Raw genomic sequence first — 26552 nt, forward strand, 5'->3', positions numbered from 1 at the left:
AATTGAACTGAAATCTCACTTACCTAGAATTGAATAAGCAGAGTACCCAAATAAAAACTTTCAGGTTTTAGGTTAAATACATTACAGCCACATATTATGGTGTCTAACTTCTAGCCAGTACTCAAATGAATTAACCCAAATTTCTATCCTTATTTCTCAATTTTTCTGACAATAGTATCAGTTGGCAAACTTCTCTTCACCTATACAGTTTTATCAAGTTACTTACTAACCAAAGTAGTTAAGGAATCACAATTGCTTTACATAAAGAGAATAGAATCATTTAAAAAGTGTTGATGTTCCTATATACAATAGTATTTGGAAAGGGTCCATTTAACATAGCTCATAAGCACTATAGTACCATAGCACTAGCACAGTTCAAATTGATAAGCTGAGAACTGATTTTATGCAAATATATTCAAGTCTGGGTTGCTAAAGCTTTTTAAAATTCATTCAGTGGGCATTTGACCTTCAAAAATGAAGTTAAGCCATAGTAACAACACCTACCATTTTTAAAACTAAGAAAAAAGTTAAATTTTCATATTTAAAAAGTCCAAATTACAACAAAAGTATCATTGAACATTTATTAAGCACCCACAGAGTGCCAAGCATTGTACAAAATATATAAAAGATTCAGTCCATGCTCTTTTGGAGCAAAACTGTCTCATCCTTTGCATCCGTTTTGCACGGTGTAGTGACATTGTTCACACATTGTCATAAAGCGACTAGTTCCTTAGAGGTGTATTTGCTTTTTAAAAAACCAATCTTCAGATCCACAGCAGATATAATTTCTTAATTCTGAAGAATGATTCAGAAAGTCAACTGGTGAAGTTTACTTGCCAAAAGTTCCACTTAATGTCCTCTACCTGGTATAAGAAAAAATATAAAGTTAAGATTCACAGGAATAGAATCTGTAGTAACAATTACAAATAAAGGTCAAAATCTGTACTAATATTTATTAATATGTAATTAGTCTAATAATAACAAAGTCAGCTCTCATAAAGATAATATCTGAATGTCACCAACAAACAGTATACTTATAAGCACCAGCTACTGTCTGGATTATATAATTAATTTTGTCTACTACGAATCCTAAGTGGCTAATCCCTTTAAAATATATTTAAAACATCCGTTTTCAACAAAAACCAAGAAAAAGTGGTTGATGTATAATTGAGATGATGTGTAAATTTCTTTTAACTCTCACCTCTGAAGCCACCACCTCCTCGTCCTCCTCTGAAACCTCCACCACCTCTTCCACCTCTAAAGCCACCTGGGAAAAAACACCAAAAAAAAAACCTCACAAAATTAGCCTCTTCTACAATAACTACAAAACTATCACATTATGAGGAAAACACAACTAGTAGGCAGCAGAATGCTACAGTAATCCCATCGCTGGACATCAAGCTGAAGCTTACAACAAAGTCTTGAACTACAAGCAAAAACTTGTTTTGATTTAATTCTTTTTTAGAAAAGAATTTAGTCTGAGAGGTTAAGATATGCATAACAACCAGATATAAATAAAATAAAATTATCATGCCAAAGTTTGTTTTAAATTATAAAGGCTAGAGGGATATCAGTGACAAGATCAAAGTAACCTAGAAAAAATTTAAATTCCTTGCCAAGGTTAATCCTTAAACTAGTAGACTTAAGATTGTAAATCTTGAACACATCATGAGCCTATTTCCAGAATCATAAAGAAACTTCTGGATGAAACAGACTCCATATATGAGGTCAATGGAAGACAAGGTTGGTTAAATAGGGTAGGACAGATATATAAAGGGCCTTGAATGCAGCGTGGGAATTTAAACTATCTGGATGGCAGGGAAAGACAACATAGGGAGGATGAAAACTATGCTTAGAATTGTTTGCAAGTTGTTTGCAGGCTATAGTTCAGTGATAACTCAGAGATAGACAAAAGGGAGAGGGATATTAATTAGGAAGCTACTGAAGTATGCAACTTAAGAATGAGTAGCAGTAATAGAATTGCATTTAGGGATACAAAATTTATCAGATTACTGGATCTAAGGACAAAGACAGGGGGGAAAATATCAAATATGATGCTCAGTTCTCAATGGAGACTAGTGGTGACCCTGACAGAAATTGAAAAAGGATACCAATGTGGAGAATATAAGGAGAGAGGTAAGTGCACCGCCAGGTCTGAGGTAGGTAACAGTAGGACATTCAAGTATAAGAGAAGATGAACTGACTTTTAGGAGATATGAAACTTAAAACTGTGTGAGAGGTTAGGAATAAAGATTGTAGTCTTCAGCACAGATAAGAATGACAAAATATGGCCAAGAGATAAATTTTAAGGAAGAACTACATTTAAAGAGAGTGGAAGAAATGATAGAGGAAAAGTATGCAAAATACTTTAAGGGAAGAAAATTTCAAAAAAGGGGGGGGGGGAGGAATAGGGCCTTGCATCAGCTCAGATGTTGGTTGGTTGTTGTCCTTCATCTTCGAAGAGGACCAAAAATGATATCACTATAATAAAGTGAAATTTCAGTATGTCCAGCTGATCAGACCAATACGAGCTTGGAATGCTCTACCACAGGGTGGGCACAGATAATCTGTATGAATAGTTGGGGTGGCTATTCCAAATTTGTGCATCCTGCATTTACTTTGAGCTGTCTCAATTCTGCTTCGCTCATAGACCACAGCACCCTTTCTAACATGGGCACGCCATGCTGAGCAGTCCTGTGCCAGCATCTCCCATGTTGCACAGTCAAATCCAAAGTTTTTGAGAGAGACCTTCAGAGTGTCTTTGAATCGTTCCTTCTTGCCACCATGTGACTGTCTGCCTCATACGAGTTCTCCATAAAATAGTCTTTTTGGCAAGAGTACATTTTGCATTCGAACAATGTGGCCAGCCCATTGGAGCTTAGATGTTAACAATGTGTCAAAAACAGTGTGTAAAAACAGGGCCAGAAAAAAATCCCTTGCATTTAGCAAGGTCTTGGGCAAAAAGGAATGGCAGACTATGCACACCAAAAAGGGTGATTGTTGCAAAGTATTCCTATATTTGGAGCTCAAAATATAACCCAGGGTGGAGGAAGGGGGGGGGTGTTCACGGGACACTTGTGATTTCATTGGTGTAGGTAGTTCCCTGGTATGGGAACTCTATGCAGGGATGAAAGCAGTAAAGAAAAATGTCAATCAAGTCAGGGGGAGAGATGAAAAAAGGAGATAGGGTGATGTGATGAGGATTAACATATTTTATGCTAAAGAAAGAACAGCCAACCAGGACCTTGCTTCCCCACCTTTTTCTCTTGCCAATATTCTCAGTAAGGAGATTTCACAGACCTTAACTCAGAACTCTAAAAAAAAAGTCATTTTTTTCTCTTCTTCCTCCCTACTTTGGCAATTAGCACCCCCATTAATCATCCACAAAGTTTTCTTCACAGACCCTATCGAACTGCACCATTTTTACTCCCTCCAGACCCCCTCCCCCAATCACCAGCTGTGATGATCCTCCAGATCTAGAGAAGTGAGGCTGGTGACCTTGCACAGCCCTCCCTCACTCAAAACAAAGTGCAAGTTACATCATCATTTCTCTGATGGCATAGTCTTCTTTGGCAACGAAGGATGAACACAACATTATACCTAGTAATAGGGGGGAGGATGGGGCACAAGAACAATAATCCCTGCCTGTAAACAGATTACAACTACAAATCTCAACAGTATCCACAGCTTTTTTTAAACTTGTCTTGCTTTCACTACAACTGTTAAACTGCATCAAGAGAGGCCTAGATTCTAGAGGGGCAGGATGGAACAACAACAACAAAACCACCTAGATCTGCTGAACAAAGCTTCAAATCCTTGTTTTGTCATTTACTACCAACTGTGTGACATCAGGCAAGTCATTTAAACCCCACCCTTAGCAGTGACTTGAGTCTTTTCTAGTTACTGACCTATAAATTCATATTCTCACAGAATCATGCTGATCCTGCTTCAATGAACTAGTCAAAGACACAGCAAGGCTTTGGTGAACGGCAATCTAAATTAGAATGGGACTCATTAAAATAGAACCTAATCTGTATTAAGAAATCATATAATGGTAACCCATCCACTGTTTCTTATATTTAAAATCTGCAAAGCAAAATGAGTGCTACAGAAAGAAACCTGACTTTGAAATGTCATTACAGTCTGACAGTAGCAAGAAAGGTCAGCCTGCAGGTGGCTGCCCCTTCTTAACACTGACCTCTCTCCTCACCAATCATTGTGCTCTCCATCACTCCCCATTCCCATTTCTCTGCCTTGCCACAGACAGAGTGAAACTGACTCATATACACATATAAAAGGGGAGGGGAGTGGTGGAGAAAAAGAGAGAAACATAGGTGCAGAGCTGTATACATAAAACCACTGAGCAGCACTAGGAAGTGGGTCTTTTCTATCTTAATTCTGCAGATCTCAGATGCTGGTCTCCTGATAACTGCTATAAGAGGGGAAATCTATGGTTAGAGTCCCAAAGCATTAGTCTCCTACCCAGGCTCTCAGGTGAACAACTCTACCACTCCCACCACTGGGCTGAAAAGCAGAAGCATTTGTTCATAGCTGGAAGAACTTTATTGGTTAAAGAAAATTCACTGTCTTCCAAAAACACTGAATATTTAAGGTAGATTTCAGATACTACTGGAAATTTCAGGTACTCACTAGTCAAGTTTGACATGTGATTTTTATCTTACACACTGAATTCAGAACCTAACCCTTACAGAACTAATGACTGCTTTCAATATACTTTTCTTCTGAAAAACTGATTTGTACCCAAACACCCCACTGCTTGACTAGATAGAGGGAAATGTCGTTTTCTATACTACTTATAGAGATGAGTCAAGATACATTTCTGGTAAAGGTGAAATTCAATACTTTTTCAACTGAAACATCATGATGGTTAAGTTCACTCTTGAGGACTTGTCTGAGAAAATAACTATCACCTATAACATTGCTTCTGTGGTAAAAGATTGAGTTGCAAACAACTGCCTTACACCTTGAACTCATACATTTTTTAACTCAGCAGTCATAAACAGCATGCTGAAAATAGTTATATGAACAGTCCCTAAGACTTGTGAAAACAAACATGCATTCTAAAGAGCAAAAACCTCAAAGTTCTTTAAAAAAAAAAAAAAGTTCTACAGGCCTCATACATTTTTTCCAAAGCACTATGGACCACAATGGGTGCCTGGCCAAGCTCCACTTAAGGGCTGTATTGGGCCCTCCTGGCTTTAAGTGAATTTAGAATGAACGTCAATGGTAACTGTTTCTCTTTGGAACACAATTCTGAGGGTCTTCCCTCCCAACTTGATCTTTTTTTCCCAAAGCACAGGCACGGGGGCGGAGCCAAGATGACGGAGTAGAGGGACGCACATACACATAGCTCCAAACCCACAACCCACAGAACGGCTAGAGGGGACAGACCCGCGGTGAGTTCTGCACCCAGATGCCACGGAATATTGGAGCGAGGGAGATTTCTGTTCTGGAGAGACTTGCAAACCTCTCGCGGGGGGTCCTTCGCGCTGCGGACTGGGCGCTGGGACTGGGAGCAGAGGGCAGCCCTGCAGCGGCCACGACACCGTGAGGAAAAGATCCGAGCGGGCTACGGGGACGAGATATCCTGCGGCCACGAGGGTCCCTCCACCCACAGAGGGACCTGCGAACCTCTCGCAAAAGGTCCGTCACGCTGCAGACATGGAGCCCAGCCCGGACCTGCGGCGGCCTCCGAGAGGTACAGATCCGAGCAGGCTTCAGAGACGGGATCTCCAGCGGCCGCACAAGTCCCCCCCACCCACAGGTGACGGGGGTCGGTGAGAGAGTCTCTTTGGCGGGTCGAGAGGGGAGTGGGGTGCCCCCATAATTCAGGCCCCCCCGGAGATAGAAGCTGAGAGGCGGCTGCAGACAGGGGCTCCCCAAGTGGGCAGGAGCCTGGATCCATTGTGGAAGGTCTGTGCATAAACCCCCTGAGGGAACTGAGCCAGAGAGGCGGCCCTGCCCCAACCTGACCATCTGAACTTAATTCTCACACTGAATAGCAGCCCTGCCCCCTGCCAAAAGCCCCAAGGCGGGAAGCAGCATTTGAATCCCAGTCCCCAAATGCTGGCTGGGAGGACCAGGAGGCGAGGTGGGTGTGAGGAGAATATTCAGAGGTCAAGCCAGTGGCTGGGGAGAATGCCCAGAAAAGGGAAAAGAAATAAAACTATTGAAGGTTACTTTCTCGGAGAAAAGACACTTCCTCCCTTCCTTTCTGAGGAGGAAGAACAATGCTTACCATCAGGCAAACACACAGAAATCAAGGATTCTGTGTCCCAACCCACCCAATGGGCTCAGGACATGGAAGAACTCAAAAAGAATTTTGAAAGTCAAGTTGGAGAGGTGGAGGAAAAACTGGAAAGAGAAATGAGAGGGATGAAAGAGAAGCATGAAAGGCAGATCAGCTCCCTGCTAAAGGAGAACCAAAAAAATGTTGAAGAAATTAACACCTTGAAAACTAGCCTAACTCAATTGGCAAAAGAGGTTCAAAAGGCCAATGAGGAGAAGAATGCTTTCAAAAGCAGAATTAGCCAAATGGAAAAGGAAATTCAAAAGCTCACTGAAGAAAATAGATCTTTCAAAACTGGAATGGTACAGATGGACGCTAAGGACTTTATGAGAAAGACAGATATCACAGAACATAGCGTGAAGATTCGAAAAATGGAAGATAATTTGAAATATCTTATTGGAAAAGCAACTGAGCTGGAAAATAGAATCAGGAGAGACAATGTAAAAATTCTGGGACTACCTGAAAACCATGATCAAGAGAAGAGCCTAGACATCATCTTCCATGAAATTATCAAGGAAAACTGCCCTGAGATTCTAGAACCAGAGGGCAAAATAAATATTCAAGGAATCCGCAGAACACCGCATGAAAGAGATCCAAAAAGAGAAACTCCTAGGAACATTGTGGCCAAATTCCAGAACTCCTAGGTGAAAGAAAATATTGCAAGCAGCTAGAAAGAAACAATTCAAGTATTGTGGAAATACAATCAGGATAACACAAGATCTAGCACCCTCTACATTAAGGGATCGAAGGGAATGGAATAGGATATTCCAGAAGTCAAAGGAACTAGGACTAAAACCAAGAATCACCTACCCAGCAAAACTGAGTATAATACTTCAGGAGAAAAAATGGTCTTTCAATGAAATAGAGGATTTTCAAATTTTCTTGATGAAAAGACCAGAGCTGAAAAGAAAATTTGACTTTCTAACACAAGAATGAAGAGAACCATGAAAAGGTGAACAGCAAAGAGAAGTCATAAGGGACTTACTAAAGTTGAACTGTTTACATTCCTACATGGAAAGACAATATTTGTAACTCTTGAAACATTTCAGTATCTGGGTACTGGGTGGGAGTACACACACACACATGCACACACGCACACATACATAGAGACAGAGTGCACAGAGTGAATTGAAGAGGATGGGATCATATCTTAAAAAAAAAAAATGAAATCAAGCAGTGAGAGAGAAATATTGGGAGGAGAAAGGGAGAAGTTGAATGGGGCAAATTATCTCTCATAAAAGAGGCAAGCAAAAGACTTATTAGTGGAGGGATAAAGAGGGGAGGCAAGAGAAAAACATGAGGTCTACTCTCATCACATTCCACGAAAGGAAAGAATAAAATGCACACTCATTTTGATAGGAAAACCTATCTCATAATACAGGAGAGTGAGGGACAGGGGCACAAGCAGGGTGGGGGGGAGAATGGAGGGGAGGGCATGGGGAGGAGAATGCAATCCGAGGTCGACACTCATGGGGAGGGATAGGATCATAAGAGAATAGAAGTAATGGGGGACAGGATAGGATGGAGGGAAATATAATTAGTCCTATACAACACAACTAGTATGGAAATCTTTTGCAAAACTACACAGATTTGGCCTATATTGAATTGCTTGCCTTCCAAAGGGAAGGGGTGGGGAGGGAGGGAGCTAAAGAAGTTGGAACTCAAAGTGTTAGGATCAAATGTAATGTTCTTACCACTGGGAAATAAGAAATACAGGTTAAGGGGTCAAGAAAGCTATCTGGCCCTACAGGACAAAAGAGAAGACGGAGACAAGGGCAGAGAGGGAGGATAGAAGAGAGAGCAGATTGGTCACAGGGGCAATTAGAATGCTTGGGTTTGGGGGGGGAGGGGATAAAAGGGGAGAAAATTTGTAACCCAAAATGTTGTGAAAATAAATGTTAAAAGTTAAATAAAAAATAAAAAATAAAATACCCAGAAAAAAAAAAACCAAAGCACAGGCACTTTCAAAGTCTACAAAGACATTTTATACAGAGCTAACTAGAACTACATATTTTACAACTTGTATAACGCATTAAAAATTAGAAAGCTATATCTATTTCACACATTTAAAAAATATTTAATAATAATTCAAGGGTTAGCTACATTGGAAGAAGATAAATTAATAGTCTAGGTGACCTTATAACAGTTTCAGGGGGGATAAAAGTATGTATCAAAACAAAAATTTTTAGGAGAAAGTAGTAGTGGGCAAAAGGAAAATCTCTTTTACCATTCTCCCTTAAAAGGCTAAAATGTTACATCATTAGTCAACAAGTTACTCAATTTACATGACGCAATCCATTTGAAAATTAATTTGTGTAATTAATGGCAGTTTCAAATATGTAATTTAAGCAGTAGTAGTAAAATTTATTAAAATAAAAAGGGTTTTCCCAATATAAGAAAACAGATATGATAAAAGTTTAAGTAGAAATTTCTTTACTATTATAATTACTCAAGAGTTACAGAGATGGGGAACCTGGCGGCCTCAAGTCACACGTGGCCCTCTACATCCAAGTGTGGCCCTTCGACTGAATCTGAATTTCACAAAGTTTGAATTGAATAATATTTTTATTTAATAGTAATTTAATTTTAATATTAATTTTAAATAAAATCTAATAATAATTCGGATTTAATAATAATTCGGATTTAATAATAATCCTTAATAAAAGGATCTGTTCTATAAAACCTGGACTCAGTCAAAAGGCCACACCCAAGGAGCTACAAGGCCACATGTGGCCTCAAGGCAGCCAATTCCCCACCCCAGCTCTAGAATTTTGGTAAATCTGTATTAAAGTAGAGAAAGTGAATATTACAACAGGTCTTAAGTCTATTTACCCAATGTTTAAATACATAACTTTCTCCCCATTTCTAAAGTTTTCCCATCCCCTTCAAGGACAAGCCCTCCTGGGAGTGCTATCACAAGTAACTTACCACCTCTGCCTCCTCCACCTCTACCTCCTCTTCCTCCTCCTCTGCCACCACCACCTCCTCTTCCTCCTCCTCCTCTGCCACCACCTCTGGGAGGTGCTTTTTCACCTGGTGGCCGAGGTAAGAATCTTTGCAGGGGCAGCAATTTATATGGGTCAATATAAAACTGAAGATGTAAGGGAAAAGTATACTGTGAGAACACATACATCAATCACTGTCTAATAACAATTACTTTAGCATTTCCTTAATTGTATTTGCTAAGATATCTAAAAAACCCTTTCAAGATATTACCAAAGTAACTGAAAACTTTAGTTTCAATTTCTACCTCTAAGTGACTTCTCCCCAACTCACAAAGAGTGCCAGAAGGACAAACAGAAACTCAAAATACAAGCAATTAGCCATTCACAACTTTAACCAAATCAAAAATAATATTTAAAGTTTACAAGACACAGTGTTAAGAGCTAAAGGATAACTAGTTATGAAATCTGACCTTGACGATGGATAATAGAAGGTAAAAATTCCAACACAATAAACCTCACCCTACAGATTAGTTTTCTTGCAAGAACCAGTGACACTTAGAAATCTTACCCAATAGGAAAAGATTTTACTTTAAAGACATTAATAATAGGCTTTTAACTCTGAGGTATGGAAATAAATGTATTCAGAGACAAGCAGTTTCAGCATATGCTCTTAAAAAAATTACCAGAATTCAAAAAATTATGTTAGCAACTGTAATTTTAGGACAGTATTTTGCTGTTTTGTATTACTGAAATGTAACTTATTTTCTACGCAAATAATGGACAAGAATATAAAAATGTTGTACTATACATAAAAACTACTGACCAATTACTTAATTCAAAATAAACATAAAACTGCACTCAAAATTTGAAAAACTCTGTACTACATATACATCAGGAAAAAAGTACATTAATGAAATACTATACGTAATGATCCTATATGATCCTAAAAACTTTACCTCCTACTTGAATTTAAAAAAATTATTTCACTTTTTGCTTTCTAAATCATGCGTCTTCCAAAGCAGCAATTTGAAAAGACAATTCTTTTCAAGGCAGACTGTTGGTGATTTACAAAGAAAAATCTACACTTGCTTAGTCAGATTTTGAGTATCATCAATTACTTACCTTTTGTAATTTTTTAAAAGAAGAAGCCTTCATGTTTTCTGACAGCTTAACTGAAAAATACTGTTAAGTTTGATTAAGGAACAATAAGAGATTAGAGTACCTAGCCAAGCAAATATTATTTATTCCTCCAGATGTACTGTGCCATTCAACAAATGAAAAATTAAGGTACATGGAAAAGGACAGTATATTAAGCAGGTAATGTAAGTCTCCAACTCTCCTAGACTATCCTATATAGCAAAATTCTACTCCTGGCACCACCTAATAATTCCAAAACCCATAATATTGTAACATTATCAGATCTTGTTTTTTAAAGTGAGAAATCTCCATTACCAGGATAATCATATTTCAACATCTTATAAATGTTAACTTAACCATAAGCAATTTCTTACCAGTAAAATCTAACAATAAATAGTAACTCTTACTTTGGTTTAAAAAAAAAAAAACTCTTTCCTCCTCCCTTGAATACTCCTACTTTGTTTCTGTCCCCAAGTTGTTAGATTTTATATTAGACTAGAATGAATTTGAAACACAGTTAATATTGCTAAGGCCTTCTAATGATGGAGAAATGATGTATCACTGGGTTTTAAGGGAGAAAAAAAGGATACAAAATCTCTAAGCTGTCCAAATATCTCATCTACTTTACCAATCTGTTCTTTGTTTTCTAAATAAACTGGAGCATTGAAATAAGGCACTTTATTTTCATGTGTTATGCACTTGCAAACAATGTCATCTTCACAGGGATGCAAGAACTCTCCTAACACTGAAATAAGAAAAGGAAATAATATAATATGAAAAACATTAGTTCAACCAAACCATCATGTAGCTTTCTGACTCTGTATTACTCCATTTTCTCATACTTCTATTTCTATGACATATCTTTTCAATTCCATTTCCTGCCACCTAGACTCCCCAATTTAATGTGTTCTCCAAAGCCCCTAGTCTTTCCCATGTCCTCTGTTCTGCAATGTCTTTTTTCCATTCTAGTGATCATCACCCTCTTATGGCAATGTTCAGTAAAACTATTATCAAATCAAGCATCTACTAAGTGCCAACTTATCAAAATGCCCATTTGGATGGCACTTCAAACTCAAAGTTCAAAACTGAACTCATTCTGTCGCCCCAAAAGGAATACCCTCATTGCCATCCTCCTGGAGGCTCAACTGTCTGACTCAACCTTTCTCTTCCATTAATAGAAAGTAATTCATCCACTTCTTAGCCAGGTCTTATCAACTTCATATATAGCTAACAATCCACCTCCATTTCCATTTCTATCTTAGGGGTTCAGGTCCTTATCGTGACTACAGCGACGTTCTTTAGGTCACCTTTGAGATTTCCAGTCATTGATCCCTCCAATTCCACCAATCTTTCAAAAAAAAACAACCCCAGTTTTTCTTACCATTCCATTGCTCAGGGAGCCAGCAGCGAACGAAGCCTAGATTCCAAAGCCAACCCTCCAGGACCGCTACAATTTGGCCTACCCACCTACCCCACTAAATTTCCCCACTATCTCCCAGTCCCTCCCCACTTCACTCAGCTAGCAGTCACCCTCCTAAGTCTGAGTCTATGTCACCATCACCACTCAATGAAATCTCGTGGCTTCCTCTCGTCTCCAGAACCACACGTCAAGGCTTCTTGGACCCGTCTCCTCCCACACAGCAGCCTCTTTGCCGAGACACTTCGTGTGACACCTGGGCATTTCCCCGGCTGCCCATCCCTCCTCCTCCTCTCAGTCTGCCGGCTCCCTCCTGGCCTCAGCTAAGGTGGGAAACCTTTCCCGACGCCCCTCTAACTTGGCTGGGTCTCTCCCATTCAACAGTCAGCAGGTCTCTCTGCTGGGCCGTGCCAACTGTCCAAGAGGCGCTGAATGGTATCTAATCATGGCATTAGCCTGGCTCCCCTCCGTTACCCTTGTTCATACCCAACCATTTTGGAGACCTGGAGCCCCGCTTCTCCCCTGGAGCAACCTCCAGCTTGGATCCGGACCGAGCACGAGGCCGCACTGGGTGGGGCGAGGAGTCCCGCACTGGCCGCCGCGCCCACCCCGCGCTGAGCCGCCAAGTTCGGGGACCCCACCGGGTGCCCAACGCCTCTCCCAGAGACAGCCCGGCACGAGACCCGGGGCACGCACCCCCGCGGGCGTGACCTACCGACCACGTTCTCCGGGGGCCCCTCGTTGTAGCCTCCCTTCTGGAAGCCTCCGCGGCCGCCCCCTCCTCGACCGAAGCCTCCCCGACCGAAGCCTCCGCCGCGATCCCCGCCTCGCCCTCCTCGGCCGCCGCCGCCGCGGTCCCCGCCTCGCCCTCCTCCTCCTCGGTAGCTGTTGCCGCCGCCGCCGCCCCGGCCGAAGCCCCCGCGGTTGTAGCCGCCGCCCCCCCCGCGGCCACCTCCGCGGCCTCCGCCTCGAAAGGACATGCTCTCCTCCTACCTGCGGAGGGAACGAGAGTCAGCGCTGCCGAGGCCGGCTGAAGGCGGGACGCCCGGCGCTCCCCCCCGCCCCGCGCCCCGCTCGCTCACCTCCGCTCCGTCCCCCACATGCGTCCGGAATCCCCGGCTCCTCGAGCGCCCTCACGCTTCACCCACCGGCGCCTCGTGCTCCCCGCTCCGGAGGCGCGCACACGCGCACGCGCACACACGGACTCCGCCGCGCCTGCGCGGGGACTCGCTACCCCCCCCCCCCCCCCAGCACGCCCGTGCCCCGCCCCCCTCGCCTGCGGCTCGATTTCCCTTCTTCCCCCGCCCTCCCTCAACCGCTGCCTCCCCCGAGACAGAAAAACGCGGAGGGAGGAGAAAGGACCGGAGTTTGACTAACTGAGTCACTAAGAAACAACCAAGAGACCCAGAAAAGGAGAAAGGCGCCAGCAGGAGGCGGCCAAGATCGCCTTTTCAGCACTCGTTACGTAATCAGAAGGAGCCTGGGCGACGTCCGACGCGCGCGACCATTTTACGACACGGAAGTCGGGGATGATTAACAGCAGGCGCCGGAAATGAGGCTCTGGGGGCGGGGGCGGGGGCGGGGGCGGGCTGGGGAGCGCTACGTCATCCAGCCCATCCCTCGCTGCCCTTCCTGAGATTCCTCCGCGGGCCACCCCTTTGCCCCATCTTGAGCGGCTCCGCCGGCCGGGGCCGGGGCCGGGGCCTGGGCCTCCGCTGCCTCAGGGTCCTGCGATGTCCCTATAGACCCGGACCGCCCCCGTTAAAAGGGCCCCTGGCTGGTAGCTTGTCTAGAAGAGCTGTGGCTCTTACTGAAATAGTGAGGAGGCCGAGGAAGTGATTCCCCCCCACCGTTGTCTAACTGCAGTCATTCACAATTATTGCTCCTCCCGCCATAAGATCCCTGCCGCCGAGTAAGGTAGAGCTGAGGAGAAACGAATGGAGTGCGAATTTGGGGTGTCCAGCCCCTCGCCCTCGTCCTTCTTCGGTGCCTTCCCCAGATGTTTGTCCCAGCGGTGCCTAGCTACGACTTGCAGGCCTGTGCAGTGCATTCAAGACAGAAGATGGTAGGTTTGGGTGAGCCGGGGCTCTGCCCCTCCCCCCCAGGACGCCCCAAAGCCTGAGGGGTCCTGGCGGGTCCTGGCAAGGAGGTCAGAGCCAGACAGAGGCATTTATGGGGGATTGACACACACACACCCCCCAGAAGGCGGCCGGCAACTTCAGACCGAACATCAGAGATGGGGGTGTACAGGGTAAAGATGCAGTTACATAACAAATGATAAATATTAAAAAGGCAGGAGGGGTGTGTTAAGGGATTAGGTAATGGGGAGGGGTCCCTTCCCCAGTTTGGTGGTCACACATCCTGGTCCTGCTGCTTTCTGATTGGCTGGCTGTTGTGGTCCAGTTTGGGGACAAACGGATGACGGGATTGTGGCTGAGTACCTGTTCAAATATGTGAATTGGATCTGGGGCAGTGGCTGTATTGAGTCTGGGGGCTTGTGGTGTGATTAAATCAGGACCTGCCCGCTGTCACTGGGGCCCCTGAGGAAGCTAGAACATTGGGGCTGGGGGTAGCTTTGTTAGGATTATATCATTTGTCTCTTCAGTTTAATCTTACTCTGTCCTGGGGATCTCACAGCTGAAGGGACTATGGTTTAAGGCTTACCACTCTCAGGAAATTGGGGGAAATCAATGAAAAGTTCTGTTCTTGGAAACTCCCTTCAATTCCATTACAAAATGTAGCTCTTAAAAGTTTTATTCAGCCAACAGGCATTTATTAAGTAACCACCTACTGTATGATACAAAGGGAGACAAAAGCAAAATGAAACAATCCCTGTTAGCAAGATGCTTCCATTCTAAATGGGGAGATAGCAGAGAAATAGAAGAATATGGAGTAAATTTTTTTTAAAAATTAATAGAAGGTAGCTAGGGAGGGAGGATGCCACAGTTGGCATCAGAAAAGACTTCCTGTAGGTGGTACAAGAGCTACTTCTTGAAGGAAGTGAGGAATTCTAAAGCAGAAAGAAGTATATTCCAGATTTGGTGGATGACCAATGCAAAGGCAGGAGACATCCATTTTGGCTGGACCACAAAGTGTGAGAAGGGCAGTAATGTATAATGAGTCAAAGAGGACTTTCTATTCTGTCCCTACTACCTACAAATACCCATTTCTCCCTTATCCTCAAAAACCCCTCACTTAATCTTTCTAATCCCTCCCAGCAGTCCCTTGTAATCTCCCGTTTGGACTAAACTGCTGCCAATCAGTAGCAGCAGTTCATTGCTTCTCTTAACTCTGCAGTCTGGCTTCTAACCTCATCAGCTGAAGCTGCTCTCCTTGAATTTACCAATTATCTCTTCATTACTCAATCTAATGGTTTTTTCTCAGTCTTCATCCCTTCTTGACCTTTCTGCACCTGTACGTCATTGACACCTCTAGGTTTTCCTGACACTGCTCTCTTCTGGCTCTCCCATCTAACCTATCTCCAGTCTCCTTGCTGGATATTTCTACCAGTCACATTCCCTAACCTAGGTGTTCCCCAGGGGTTGGGCCCTCTTTTCCTTCCATGCTATTTTGATTGGTGAGCTCATCTGTTCTCACAGATTCAATTAATTCAAATTGATGATTTTCAGATCTCTTTATCCTACACTAACCTCTCTCCTGACCTCCAGTCTCAGATCTCCAGCTGCTTATTGGACATCTTGAACTGGATATCCCATAGATAAACTTAAAACTCACAATGCCCAGAACTGAAGTAATTATTTTTACTCCCAATCCACATGTCTTTCTTACTTTCCTATTACTGTAGGCAGCACCATCCCAAATCACCCAAACTCCCAATCTGTCATCCTTGATTCCTTAGGCTCACACTCAACCAATCACAGAAGGGGCCATCCCTATGACTACTTTTATAGAGATGTATTCACTGAATGAGCATTACCTCACTTTAAGTGAGTACCTGAAAAGGCCTTAGCTTAAAAGGCCAGGGTCTCCCATTTCATCCCGGGCCATCTCCAGTCATCCTGATGAATATCTGATCACTGGATCCAGAAGGCTCAGGAGGAGAAAGTGAGGCTGGTGACCTTGCACAGCCCTCCCTCACTCAAAACAAACTCAAGTGCAAGTCATGTCATCATTTCTCTGAGGTCATGGTCTTCTTCAAAAATGAAGGACAAACACAACAACACACACACACACAGCCACACCCACCCCTATATCCAAACAATGATTCTATTGATTCTACCTATTAATATGTGCCAGATTCCATGTTAAGTGCTGGGGATACAAAAAGGGGAAAAAATCCTGCTCAGGTCATAATGTGGGAGACAACATTCAAACTACTGTATACAATGTATACACAGGATAAATTGTAGCTAGTCAGCAGAAGGAAGGCGTTAGCATTAAAGGACATAAGGGAAGTGCTAATAAAATGGAGGTAGACTGACTGCAAAATCTCCCCTGGTATTTTATAGGATTATTTGATTTAGGGAATTGATGGGGGGCAGTCCTGCAGTAGGTGCTATTTCAGAAGACCCCATTTATCCTACGTCATGTGGAAAAAGAGCAAACCTGGTACTGGCTCAATTGTCCTATTGCTGATCCACTGTAAGTCACTATGTACCATTTGTCTTTACTATTTACACTGGGCTTGGGGAGATACAAAAATGAAAGACTATCTCTGGCCTCAAGGATCTTTAATCTAGTCTATTATAGAAAAGCACATTAACTGCTATGACATAAATTATAAGTACATGAGAAGTCAAAATAGAGTGCCAGAAGAATTTCAAGACCTTGAGAAAAGAGATTTGCTTACGTGGGGTCCAGTCTTGTCCACTCTGCAAAAAAAAGATACTGAGGTAGAACTCTGAACCAATAACCAATAACCTTTATTAAAGGGTCCATGTTCCCCTCTAACAAAGTAGACCTTACATCTTCCTCATGATCTGAGATGCCCCCTCTCCTTAAATTTTTAGTTTTCTAGTGCTTGCTATCCAGATGATACATAAGAGGCAAAGTAAAACACAGTCACACTGATTGATAGACCTTCCAGGAGGACCTTCAGTCGATGCTTGCTATAGATTAGCTGGTAGAGGATATCCAAATATGGGCAGAGCTGATGGTCTTTCATTGGCCCCATGTTGGGCAATAGATTGGAGAAGAGATTTGAAGGCAGCTCCTGTAACCTTAAGATTGGTCAAGTACTCATACGACCTGTTGACCAACTGCCACCAGCTATTTCCCTAGCAAAAGGATAACGGGTAGACGTACAGTCAAAACTAGCTGGGGCACTTTCCATGGCACTGAATCACCTTCCACCATATTGGGCTTTGTCATTTACTTGTCTGGCAGTGGTTAAGCAAATGGATTCATTAGATTTACTAATTGTATATCAGTAGACAAGTACAACTGTGATAATTGCTGCCTCTATGGGATCAAATTCAACTGAATAACACTAACCAGGGGTTTAAATTAAACGTTTCCTACTCTTATAACTGAAAGGTATCAGAGATGGCTTCAGACACATATCACCTAAGTTGGACCTGGATGGAAAAGAAGGGTTTTAACAGTCAGGGATGTTGGGGGAAGACCAGTACCATCCTGAAGAACAGCGTACACAAAGGAATAGAGATGAGAAATGGCAGGACAGGGCCAGATTATGTTGAGTCATTTCATCGGACAAGTGTTGCTAGACCATAGGCTACACAAAGGGAAATAAATGCGCATCTTCTCATTGACATAGCACTTTGAGATTTGCCAGTGTTTTCACTCATGATCAAGTCAGTTCTCAGCAGAAGGAGCAGAAGACTTTAGCCACCTCCCCCCTCGCTAAGTCTTCATCAATCAGAGTTGATTTTCACCTGTCTGGGCACTCCCTTTTCCAAGGTATTTAAGCATTCAGTAATCTCCATGCTTTTGTCTTTGGTTAACAAAATGTATTGATTATTTGCTAGCCTGATTAATAAATTGATTTTCATTTCCCAGAAACTCCAGCTTTTTCTTCATCACAATGCTTCATTCCACCACTGCCCCCCCAAGATTTCCTACAGAAGTTGTGAATAACAGAAATAGAAATGGATTCAAAGTTTAGGGGTTCTCCATAAAGTTCGGGGGAGGTCAAATAAAAGAGAGCCATGCACAGGCATGAATCGGGTATGGACCAGAGAGTGTACTCCCACACAGCAAAGGGTAAAGAATCCTGGAGATCCAGTCAGTTATCACTGTTGGGCCATTCAAGGCTGCTGCTGCTCAGCCGCTTCACCTCCACTGAGTTCAGAGATTGATCAGATACTAAGCAGGATCTTCCCAGTGACTTCTGTTTCTCTTCCTTGACATCCCTTACCACCAGTCTGCTGCTGCTGCTGCTGCTGCGCCTCCAGAGTGCTCTGGAAGCCAATATTGCTTCTTCAGAGCAATTCTTCCAGGATTTTTTGATGCTCACAAGGTTAATCTTAAAGAAAAGAAACCCAAAAGAGAGGCAAAGGCAGCCAGGGATGCTGGTACAAACCTGGCTAAGTTTGAATCTACATTCCACATGGGGACCAATGCCATTTTGATAGGATAGAGTTCACCCCTGGCTGAATTCATATCTTAGGGCCTGTTGTGTGGGAGCTAGGAGCTCTATCTTCTATGTCATCTGCTTTTTCCCAGCTCAGCAACCAATCAGGGATTCAACCCAGCAACGAGTCATAGCCAGAATCAGGAAAGTTTCTACTCTGTTCTCGGAGAGCAGGAAGAGAACAGCTGCCTCTGCTCTGAGAGAAGGGGTAGGGCGATTCCATGCACTTGACTGGTATGCCCTAATAAAGAAGCCAGTAGAGGGCACTAGAGGTATAATATGGTCAAACCTGTGTATCAGAAAGATTGTTCTGGTAGTGATGTGAAGGATGGATTGGAGAAGGGAGAAACTAAAGCTAGGCAAATCAGTTAGAGAACTAAGTTTTAGCTTCAGCTTTGAGGGAAAGAAAATGAGGGCCTGAATGTTAATGGAAAAAAGATAGGTGCCAGTAGAAGAGGTATTGCAGGAGAACAATGCACTAAGACTTGGCAACTGATAGAGGTGGGGGAAGAAAATGAAAGGAAGAGGGAAGGTTCAAATGCCTTTGCTTTTGAAATAACATGGACTATATTTACTACAGTGATTAAAAATGATAACAAAGAATACTCAGGAAGCAAAAAACTGATACAAGAGATATTTGAGTTTAAATTCCAACAAAGATCAGCACTACACCAAGCTACGATACTAGAAAATAATCATTTTTAAGTTTCCCAGTGATTAATATTGTGTCCACACTTCATCTCTTCTAGTACATGCATTAAAAGTTAGATATAGCTAGGTAGATGATAGATGGAAGGCTATAGACACATAGGACAGAGAAATACAGATAGGTAGGTAGAGGTAGATTGATAGATGATAGAGGGAGATAGAGATAGACATTCTGGAGCAAGATGATCAAGAGTTAGAGATAAATGATAGGATAGCTAGAGATACCTGATAGAGGTAAAGGGATGGATAGATGACAGTGGTAGATAATAAATGATCTAGAGATAAGAGATAGATGATTTAGAGGCAGATAATATGGATTAATGTGTCTGTATGTATATAATGAAAGTATACATGTTTTATGTATTATAATTGTACTATCATATATACTAGTTACTATGTATATATATGAATATATACTATTTACTATTATAATTTTATTTTTCAAATTAAATCAATGATGGGTTTTCAGAAACCTCCTAATTAATTACCTGAACTCCACCCTCATTCACCTCTGTTCTCATGGTTAAGAATTAAGAGACCTCAATTCTGATTCCTTCTGACTTTAGTATACCAGAATGTTTAAGTTGGAAAGAACTCCCTTCATGAAACGTGGAACCTGACATGCCTTACTTGAACACCTAAGGTAATATGAAAGTCACTACCTCACAGGGCACCTCATTCCATTTGTAGACAGTCAGGAAGTTCTTCATTGGATTGGTTAGAAGACCCATCTCCCTGTAGCTTCCATTTGCGTTGCTGTGAGGATCAAAGGAGATAATATCTCTAAAGCACTTCTAACTATCAAGAGCTATGTTGATGTACTGTACATAGCAGAGCAGAGATAACCCTGGTTTCTCAAAAGCTGTGCCAGTAGAATGCAAATTCCAGCAAGTCTTGCCAAGACTTGTTTTTGTTGTTGTGTTTGTCCTTTGTTGCTGAAGAAGACCACGCCATCAGAGAAATGGTGACATGACTTGCACTTGACTTTGTTTTGAGTGAGGGGGGGCTCTGCAGGTCACCAGCCTCACTTCTCCTCCAGAGCCATCTGAATCCAGTGACCAGATATTCATCAGGATGACTGGAGATGGCCTAAGATGCAATGGGAGACCTTGTCCTTTTAGGCTAAGGCCTTTTCAGGTACTCACTTAAAGTGAAGTAATGCTCATTCAGTGAATAGGCCTCTTTAAGAAGTAGTCAGGGTATGGCCCTTTAAAATATGCAACCCATGATAAAGTTTTTGTATATTCTGTAATATAATAAGCTTAATTTTCTTGACTTTCTTTTCTGCATTCTTATGCTCATTAAAACTATATTAATTTCATATTATCAGGCAAATCATGGAAAGATGAGCATGAAAGCAGGGACTGCATCCAGGTGGATGAAAAAAAACCCAACAAATTGAATTTTGACTCTGTCTTCATTATTTGCTGAAATATTATTCTCTAAGAGGGTAGAAAAAATAAGCTACTTTTGTTAGGAAATGCTGTTCCTATTGGTTACCAGCCTTACTGTTTACTTGGAAGCCTGTTTTTGGTTTCATTTACGGTAAAGCTTTTCAGATAGCAGTCAAACTATTTGAGAGTTCAAAAGTACACAGCTCTTATGTATGTTTTTCTCTTTTTCAAATATTTTTTCAGAGGTTAAAAATTAAAAACCCGGAGAAGATTCAAGTTGGAAAGGAATCCTGGACACAAAGGACATCCTACTCAACAACATGAAACTAATTTATTATCTTCTCTTACTTTTGTGTGTTGGCTTAAGTTTTTGTAAGGTAAGTACTATATTCTTTCTGAAAATGTTTTCTTTTAAAATACATATATATATATGTCAAATATTTTGAATACTAGCAACAAGTCTTTGGATTTTAGAATGCTCAACTAACAATACTTTGGTTTAGTTATTGAGTAATTCAGAAGCCTGGAAGCAGAATATGTATTTTTGAAAATAGTATAAATTACATTGGCTTATAAAAATATAATTTATCATTATTATTAATCTTAGTCATCAAATGTTACTGTGCTTTAAGGATATAAGGATCATCAATATATTTTTAAAAATTTAGATAGAAATTACAGTTACCATTGTGTTATAGCTTTTATTTAGAAAATCAAGACAAATTATATTGATACAAACTTATAGACCATGTATTTCAATTATTATTCATTTCCTTAATTATTTAATTCTCGAATATTCATTATCTGTTATGTTGTAGGCATTATAGGGGACGCAAAGTTCAGGGCATGGTCCCTGCACATGCAGCTTCCAAACTGAAATGCCTAAAGCAATAGTACATAGCCGCTCTAGACACCAGAAAGAACTAGATTCAGTTCCCACCTCTGATATACAGTGGGTGAGTGACATTGGAGAAATAAATTAACCTTTCAGTATTGTAGGCAACACCAGGTTTGCAGATTGCAGAGAAGGTGATAATCTGCATGGATAGAGTGAGTTTTTTCACCTGGACTTCCCTATACCAGTGAAATTACAGTCTCTCTCCTCATCCTTAATCAAAATTCTGACCATGTCACTGCCTCTAGGATAAAACACATAGCCCTCCTTTTGGCAGTAGTAAAGCCTTTCACAATCTGCAGCCTATTTTGCCAAACTGGTTATATAACCAGTGTCAGAATTACTCACAAAAATGAGGATTTGGTATATGTTTATTTTATTTTATTTCACCTTCAGTAGCCATCAGACTTTTTTTTTTTAAAACGAGGGGCCCATAAAATGACAGTGATGAAAGGATAATAAACAATGCAGAGAACAGTTCATTTGGCTAGGAAGAAGCCATCAGTCACACTTCTGGCTACAGAGGCCACATCAGCTTCTCCTGAACTCACTCCTCTTCTAAAGGAAGAAGAAATTGCCTTAATTGAGATAGTAATGTTGAATCAATCCCTTTTTAATAGGCAAGTGCATGGAAATGCCCAGTTCCCAACTGGTATCCATAATCTCACCAGCCTAATGACTTAGCTTCCAACTTCTCTCTTCCAAAATTAAACACAATTTCAAAAATTCAAATCCAAGCAGGTCACCAATTTGTGAAGTCTAGAATGACATCTACTTGGGTCTCCCATCTCTATAGAGGTGTTCTCAAGAGAGGTGCTACATATATATATATATAAAATCTCTTGTATTTCCTTACGTGTGTGTATTCCTTAGTAGGATGTAATCTCTTTGAGGGCTTTTTTCTTTGTATCTCCAGAATCAGCGCAGTGCCTGGTACACAATAGGTGCTTCATAATCGTGCAGCATGATCTTACTCCCTTGCATTTCCCTCCTCCAAGGGTCCTGTCACCATGGCACTCCACCACCCTCCACCAACCACTTAAGAGGTCCAAGTCTCTTGGGAATGAGCCAGCCCATCTCCTGATCCAAGTCCATTCAAGATCAAACTATGTTCCCTATCCTTCTCCTAAAAGTTTTTGCCCTAGGTAAAGGAATTCCTAGTTACGTCTCTGGGAAGTCACCCTATATAGAGAAATAAGTGCAAAGGCAAGTGGTCAGTTGGGAAGCCGAAAGACAAATAAGCCAGTTTGACAGGAAGGGCTGCAATGGCTTGTGTAGAGAGATAGAATACAGAAAGAAGGAGTAATTTTTTAATAAGATTAAACAACAGAAAAACATTTTCGCTGAGTTACTCCTATTTCCTGTAAGGACATCTTCAACTATAAGAACTCTAGCAATTTATTTCTCCCTTACTGTCAGGTTCATAGATTTCAAGTCAAAGGGACCTAGCTTGTGTTCCAGGAAATAGCATTCATTTCCAGGGAAAAAAATATTTACCAAAGGGCCCACATTTCCTTTCTCCTTTCTGGGGAATAGGGAGAGGGTGTCTAGACCTGTGCTAGGGGACTCCCAGTATAGCAAACTCATGCATGGTTGTAGGTTGGCTACAATTTATAATCTTAGAGAACTGCCTGAGGTCACTGAGAGGCTAAATGACTTTTCCCTGATTGCATACCAAGTATGTGTCAGAGGCAGGACCGGCCAGCTCTCTTTACCCTTCACTGCAGGATCCTTGGAAGTGTTGCACAAATCAGCCTAGACATTCATATAAAAAATACTTAAAATGCCTTAACTTGGTTGCTTTAGATTTTTTTAAGTATTACATATTGCTTTACTGGTCCTGAGCATAGCAACTAAGGCCTTCAGATTCCAATTAAAAGAATTTTATGTTGATGTTAGAATCACAGATCTCATCTCTAATGAAGGTCTTATTTCCTTTTCTCTCTTTCTGACGTTAACTTCATATTTGTTTGTGTTTTACAGACTCTACCACTAGTTCACGAGGATCTTGTAGATGAAAAATGCTTAAAAGAAAAATACACACATCAATCTTGTGAAAAAGTCTTCTGTCACCCGTGGGAAAAATGTGTTGAAGGAGGTTGTGTTTGCAAACTTCCTTACCAGTGTCCGAAGGCTCTTAGGCCAGTGTGTTCAACTACTGGAAGAACCTATAATAATTACTGTCAGCTAAAGAGTCATGCATGCATTTCTGCGAAAACAAACTTCTTAAGTAATGGAACTTGCCATGGTCAAGGTAGGGAAGCTCCAGTACTCAAAAGAAAAATGGTGTGCTGGAACTCCTTTTCCCTCTCCCATGGGATGAGGGAACGGGTACCAAGGCATGCTAATGATTAAGGACAAGGGCATGAAATAGAAGCAGAGGAAAGGGAGAAGGCTCATAAAGATCAAATGAAATGTGCTGAGGTCAGAGCTGTGAGTTCAGGGAGGACCAGCAGGCTGAACAGAAAGTTGATAATCCTAGTCCAAGGTGGCAGGTCCAAAGCCAGGATTAGAAAATGTCTGCACAGAGTAAGCATAGCAAAGTACCAAAAGAAGAAATACCAAGCTTCCACATCACATAGAACATCCACTGTCTGGGGTTTTATCTCAGTCCTCTTGGCTCACCTATGCCTGTGACATTGTGGGCCCAAATACTCTTTTCCCTAGAATATCTACCGGCAACCCAAGAACATGGCTTTTGGGATACCCCATAGAAAGTTTCCATCAGTTCCAGGATATACAATTACTTTCTGGACCATAGCCCTTCAGCCTCTAATTTGTTTATGTTATCAACTTTTATATCTTGTGTCAGTTTGGAACTTAATCTTAGTATATGGTTGTGGCATCCAAAATTGTCCAATCTACAAGAAAAACCAAAGGGTCAGAGGCAGAACAAACCAATTACATTTTATTAAAGGGTCCATGGCCTCCTCTAATGAAGTGGACCTCAGATCTTTCTCACAATCTGAGATGCCCCCTGACTCTGGGGCCTTAGTATTAGTGCTTGATAACTAGAGACACAGAAGAGGCAAAATAAAATACAGTCTTATTGGTTAATTGACCTTGTTTTCAACCCTCCAGCAGGGCCAGAAATGATGCATCAGCATGGGTAGTCACAGAATGGGCAAGGCAAGGCTCATCTCTGCTAAGGGGTCGTAAGAGGAGTCCCTGATGTCAGGCAAGAGAGGGTGTTCTGGAGGTACACAGAGAAGTTGGGGGAATTTCCATATCACATCAAGACATCCCACCTATACTGGGCTTTGGTCATATACTCATCACTCCAAAGGGTGGTAGGCTTCTAGTCAGTATTCTTGTGGTTAGGCAAGTGACCTTTGTAACAACCAGGGAGCTTCATAACAGGTTATTGACCAGTGAATTTATAGCCTTTAATTTAAAGTTTGGGGCCTTTTATAAAAAGGAATCTATCTTATCTGATTATCCCTAAATGTAATGTATGTAAAATATGTATTAATATATGTAACTCCTGTATTACTATTAGGTGACTAGCCTAAACGCACATTACTATTACTAGGTAAGTATAACACTAAGAATCATTGTCCTCTGTGGAATCACACTAAACTTATCATCACTGATTGGAGCACAAGAGGAGTCTAATCAGAATTATCTCTGACATGGTAGACATGTGTGCTTACATTTTTGCTAGCATCATTTCCAGCTTTCCTAGCAGACTGTCAGAGTCAACCATTATGCCAGTAGTTGGAATCCTTGGCCTTAATGGGCCCAGTGGTGCTGCGTTCACTTGCTTCTGGATATCAGAAACCTAATTTATACCACTGATCAACTTCTCTACTTTTGAGCATGAATGAAAAAGTTTTGATAAATTCTGTAGTGTAGGATATTGTCATTTTGAAATTGTTTAAATGTCGTTGTTGAAATGGTCTGTTGTTTCTGTTATTTGTTCTTTACCCTACCAGTTCTTTAGGGTTACTTTGTTTAAGTTGGAACCCTATCTTCAGAGGCCCTTTGTTGATTATAATTTTGATTTTGTTGTGGTCAGGAAAGGCTGTTTTTAATATTTCTGCTTTTTTGCATTTGTTTGTCAGTCTTTCATGCCCTTAATGCTTGGTCTAGGCCTAGTTCTCTATTGGAAATATCAATTCACTTCAATTCAGCAGTCAATTTTTAAACACTTGCTGTCCTTTAAGTGCTGAGGATACAAAGACAAAAACAGTCTCTGCCCTAAAGGATCACAGAATCATAAATCTGGAGCCCATCTAATACAAGACCCTCATTTTACAGAGGAGGAAACAAAGACCTAAGCTTGTCAAGTGACTTGTCCTAATTCACACAGGTGGAAGCTTACATTTTTTAAAGGTTTTTATTATGAACTAGAAAATCATCAACAAACATGAAAATTTCCTTAAAAAGAGAAGGGCAAAGGATTTGTACAAGAACACATGAGTCCTCTCCATCTTTTTCATCTGATATACCTTAGATTTATCAAGGTGGTACCACCATTGTTCTGCTTGTCTGGGTGCCCACTTTAAATCCCACTCTGATCTCCTTTGTAATTTTTTAAAATGTTTCATTAACTTTTTTATTTCTTCTTCCCTTTTTCTCCATTAATATGACTATCCCTCTACTCTCCTCCCTCCAATTACCACCCCTCCAATAAAAGCTCTGTCTTGTGATAAAATTATAGTCAAGCAAAATAAATGTGTCCCAGTCATCATGTCTGTAAACATGCCTCATTCTCCACCCACAGTCTGTTACCTCTTCAGTAAGAAATGGGATGCATGCTTTATCATCAGTTTTTCAAAGCTGTGATTGGTCATTACATTGGGCAGAGTTCTTGTTTTCCTTTACAGTGTTGCTGTCATTAGAAAAGTGATCTTAGTCTGCCCACTTTATTTTGCATCAATTCATACAAATCTTCCCAGGTTTCTCTCAAGCTTTTTTATCATTCCTTAGAGTATAATAACATTCCATTACATTTGTATATACCATAATTCATTCAGTCATTCCCCAAATGATGGAAACAATTTATATTTTACTGGATAATTTGGATCCTGTTTAAGAATTTAACCCTCAACATTTCAAAATTCTGTCACTTAGGCTAAACCCCATATCTTTTGTCTGCCCTAGCTGTTTTTCTCATCTTTATCCTGTTTAGAGCCGGGCCTCAATTAGAGTTTAAGTGGGATGATTCTGCGGTCATCAATAATGCAAATA

At 41.3% G+C, this 26552-nt stretch overlaps 2 protein-coding genes across 4 annotated transcripts in view; one reads left to right on the plus strand and one right to left on the minus strand.

The window, feature by feature from the left end:
• Positions 1-567: 567 nt before the first annotated feature.
• On the minus strand, positions 568-13315 carry GAR1 (GAR1 ribonucleoprotein). The gene is made up of 7 exons (XM_072623940.1): positions 12892-13315; positions 12525-12802; positions 10983-11137; positions 10378-10437; positions 9239-9401; positions 1202-1267; positions 568-863 (listed from the first exon to the last, which is right to left on the minus strand). The coding sequence occupies exons 2-7, from the start codon at positions 12787-12789 to the stop codon at positions 850-852; spliced, it is 723 nt and encodes a 240-aa protein (XP_072480041.1). The 5' UTR covers positions 12790-12802; positions 12892-13315; the 3' UTR covers positions 568-849.
• Positions 13316-13407: 92 nt separating this feature from the next.
• CFI (complement factor I) overlaps positions 13408-26552 on the plus strand; it is a 45335-nt gene continuing 32190 nt past the window's right edge. For 2 of the 3 annotated variants that reach the window (XM_072623929.1, XM_072623930.1), the window contains exons 1-3: positions 13408-13874; positions 20708-20841; positions 23343-23613. In XM_072623929.1, the coding sequence (XP_072480030.1) occupies positions 20785-20841; positions 23343-23613 (328 nt within the window). In that variant the 5' untranslated portion in view covers positions 13408-13874; positions 20708-20784. Of the gene's footprint in view, positions 13875-16278; positions 16412-20707; positions 20842-23342; positions 23614-26552 lie in introns of those variants that run through there. The other variant, XM_072623931.1, reaches the window with a different exon arrangement.

Source organism: Notamacropus eugenii, chromosome 7 (genome assembly GCF_028372415.1).
Source record: "Notamacropus eugenii isolate mMacEug1 chromosome 7, mMacEug1.pri_v2, whole genome shotgun sequence".
In the NCBI taxonomy this organism is placed as follows: Eukaryota; Metazoa; Chordata; class Mammalia; order Diprotodontia; family Macropodidae; genus Notamacropus; species Notamacropus eugenii.

Coding starts and splice junctions, on each gene's coding strand:
- GAR1 (XM_072623940.1), bottom strand. CDS start 12,789: ATGTCCTTTCGAGGCGGAGGCCGCGGAGGTGGCCGCGGGGGGGGCGGC. Junction 11,138..12,524: donor GCCCCCGGAGAACGTGGTCG/GTAGGTCACGCC, acceptor TTCTTATTTCAG/TGTTAGGAGAGTTCTTGCAT. Junction 1,268..9,238: donor AGGTGGAGGAGGCAGAGGTG/GTAAGTTACTTG, acceptor GTTTTTTCCCAG/GTGGCTTTAGAGGTGGAAGA.